Source organism: Neltuma alba, unplaced genomic scaffold (genome assembly GCF_004799145.2).
Source record: "Neltuma alba isolate B1F8T4 unplaced genomic scaffold, ASM479914v2 tig00007183_pilon, whole genome shotgun sequence".
NCBI classification, from domain to species: Eukaryota; Viridiplantae; Streptophyta; class Magnoliopsida; order Fabales; family Fabaceae; genus Neltuma; species Neltuma alba.
Window position 1 is genome coordinate 2,046 of NW_021634702.1, and position 2,371 is coordinate 4,416.

General features: G+C 37.3%; 1 protein-coding gene across 1 annotated transcript; it reads left to right on the forward strand.

Annotated features, from left to right (window-relative positions):
- Nucleotides 1–352: 352 nt before the first annotated feature.
- Nucleotides 353–945, forward strand: LOC114751972 (probable disease resistance protein At1g52660; the record flags this gene model as incomplete). Its single annotated transcript, XM_028940678.1, is given in 2 exon segments — nucleotides 353–395; nucleotides 398–945. Coding segments are annotated over 2 exon segments (591 nt in total), but the record flags the coding sequence as incomplete, so codon positions are not given.
- Between the last annotated feature and the right edge of the window lie 1,426 nt (nucleotides 946–2,371).

Sequence of the window (2,371 nt, forward strand, 5' to 3'; positions counted from 1 at the left end):
GTAGAACAAATTGAAGACAAAGTTCTTCATTGGTTACGCAGAGTAGATCGGATTTCAGAGCAAGTACAAAAGTTTCATGACAAAGAGAGTCAAGCAAAAATGGAGTGTAGCGTAACTTCATATCCCAACCCATGGCTACGCTATAACTAAGCAAGAGAACAAAGGCAATGGCACAACAAGTCGTTGAAATTTGCGGAAATGGAAACTTTAATACAGTTTCATATCGAGTTCCTCCCCCTGTGATCCCAGAATTAATCACCAGAGAAAGTAATGAAGGGATTGAATCAAGAGTGCCGGTTGTGAATCAAATTATGGAGGCATTGCGGAATCCTAATGTTAATATGATTGATTGTGTGGACTTCCTGGTGTTGGCAAGACAACTACAGTTAAAGAGGTAGCAAAGAATAAAACATGTTTGAAAAGGTGATCATGACAACCGTTTCTAAAGAATTGAACGTTGAGAAGATTCAAGGCCAGATTGCTGAGAAGCTGGGTTTGCAACTCAATGAAAAAACTGAAGATGTAAGAGCTGCTCGCCTATGTGTGAGGTTGAAGCAGGAGAAGAATATGCTCCTAATATTGGATGATCTTTGGGAGGAACTTGATTTGGGCAAAGTTGGAATTCCCTTTGTTGAAGGTTGCAAAATGTTACTAACTTCAAGGAATGAAATGTTGCTGTCAAAAGACATGAAATATCAAGAAATTATCAAAGTGGGTGTTTTGTTAGAGTATGAAGCATGGGAGTTGTTCAAGAGGATTGCTGAGCTTTCTGTTGACTCAAGTAGTCCTGAGTTGGCATCTATAGCCATTGCGATTGTTCGAAAGTGTGGTGGCCTGCCGCTAATGATTGCTACAGCTGCCAAGGCATTGAAGAATAAAGATCTAAATGAGTGGAAAGATGCCCTTGCACGATTGAATAATCCTTTGAGGAGAAACACACATTAACTAAAGAGGTGGATACCATTTTGAAGTTGAGCTACAATCGTCTAAGCTCATCAGAGTACGAACATATTTTCTTGTTCGCTGCCATGTTGTCCCATGATCCCTCAATTGAAGACCTGCTCATGTGCTCTGTGGGGTTAGATTTTCTTAAGCACGTAGAAAACATGGAAGAAGCCCATGTTGGAATCGCTGCTATTGTAAGTAAGCTAAAATCATTAAACTTATTTCTTGATAGCTTTTCAGTCATTATTTTACAATGCATGACGTCATCCGAGATGTTGCATTATCTATTGCATCATCCATGGAATTGTTTGCATTCATTGTGAAACATAGAAGGTTGAATGAATGGCCAGATGAAAACATGCTAAAAGGCTACAAGGGAATTTGCTTACAAGAGAGTGACATTAGTGACCTTCCTGATGAGTTGCATGGTCCACAATTGGAATTCTTTGTACTAAATAGCAAAAGACTTGATTTGACCATACCCAGCATGTTTTTCAACTGTTCACACGAGTTGAAAGTATTGGCATTTACCAATTTGTGTTTTTCGTCACTACCATTTCTCAGTTTCCTACAAAAGCTAAAAACATTGTGTCTACACTCTTGTTCGCTGGAAGATATAATTGAGGTTAGAAGGTTGAAGAACTTAAAGGTCCTAAGTCTTTCTTACTCTGAAATTCAACAGCTACCTATTGAATTGGCAGAGTTGACTTCTCTACAAATGTTGAATTTGTCCCATTGCTCTAAACTCAAAGTCATTCCACAAAATCTCCTATCTAGCTTGAAAAATTTGGAGGTTTTGCAAATGGGAAATAGCTTTGACCTGTGGAAAGTTGAAGGATCTGCTGAAGCTAATGAAAATGCAAGTCTTGACGAGTTGAAGGATTTGCCAATCTCCTCTCTAGATATTCATATCCCTAATGTCTCTATGTTGCCAGAAAACTTGTTCTTAGATATGAATTTGAAGAGATACAGGATATTCATTGGTAAGCATTGGGAATGGATAGGCAATTATGAAGCTTTAAAGATATTGAAACTTGAGATAGAGAGTAGTATCCATTTGAAGCGAGGGGTTCAAAAGTTATTGGAAGGAGTTGAAGATTTGTATTTATATGGATGTAATGAGCTTGAAAATGTTCTTTACGGTTATGATGGAAGAAGATTTCCTTAAGGCATCTTCATATTCAATACATTGTTTTCAACTCAGCACATCATGAAGCTGCAACAAATAATGTATCCAATCAAATTTGCGCACCACTTTTCAACAAGAAGGTATGGTCAGATTGTTTTTATTCATATCTTCCCCTTGCTTTATCTTCTTGCGCAACTCCAAACTTATGTGCCAAAATCATTTTCATTAGATTTTTTACTTTCTATTAGGCTATTATGGAAGTTTACAGTTTTATTTTTTAATTAATTAAAATGAGCT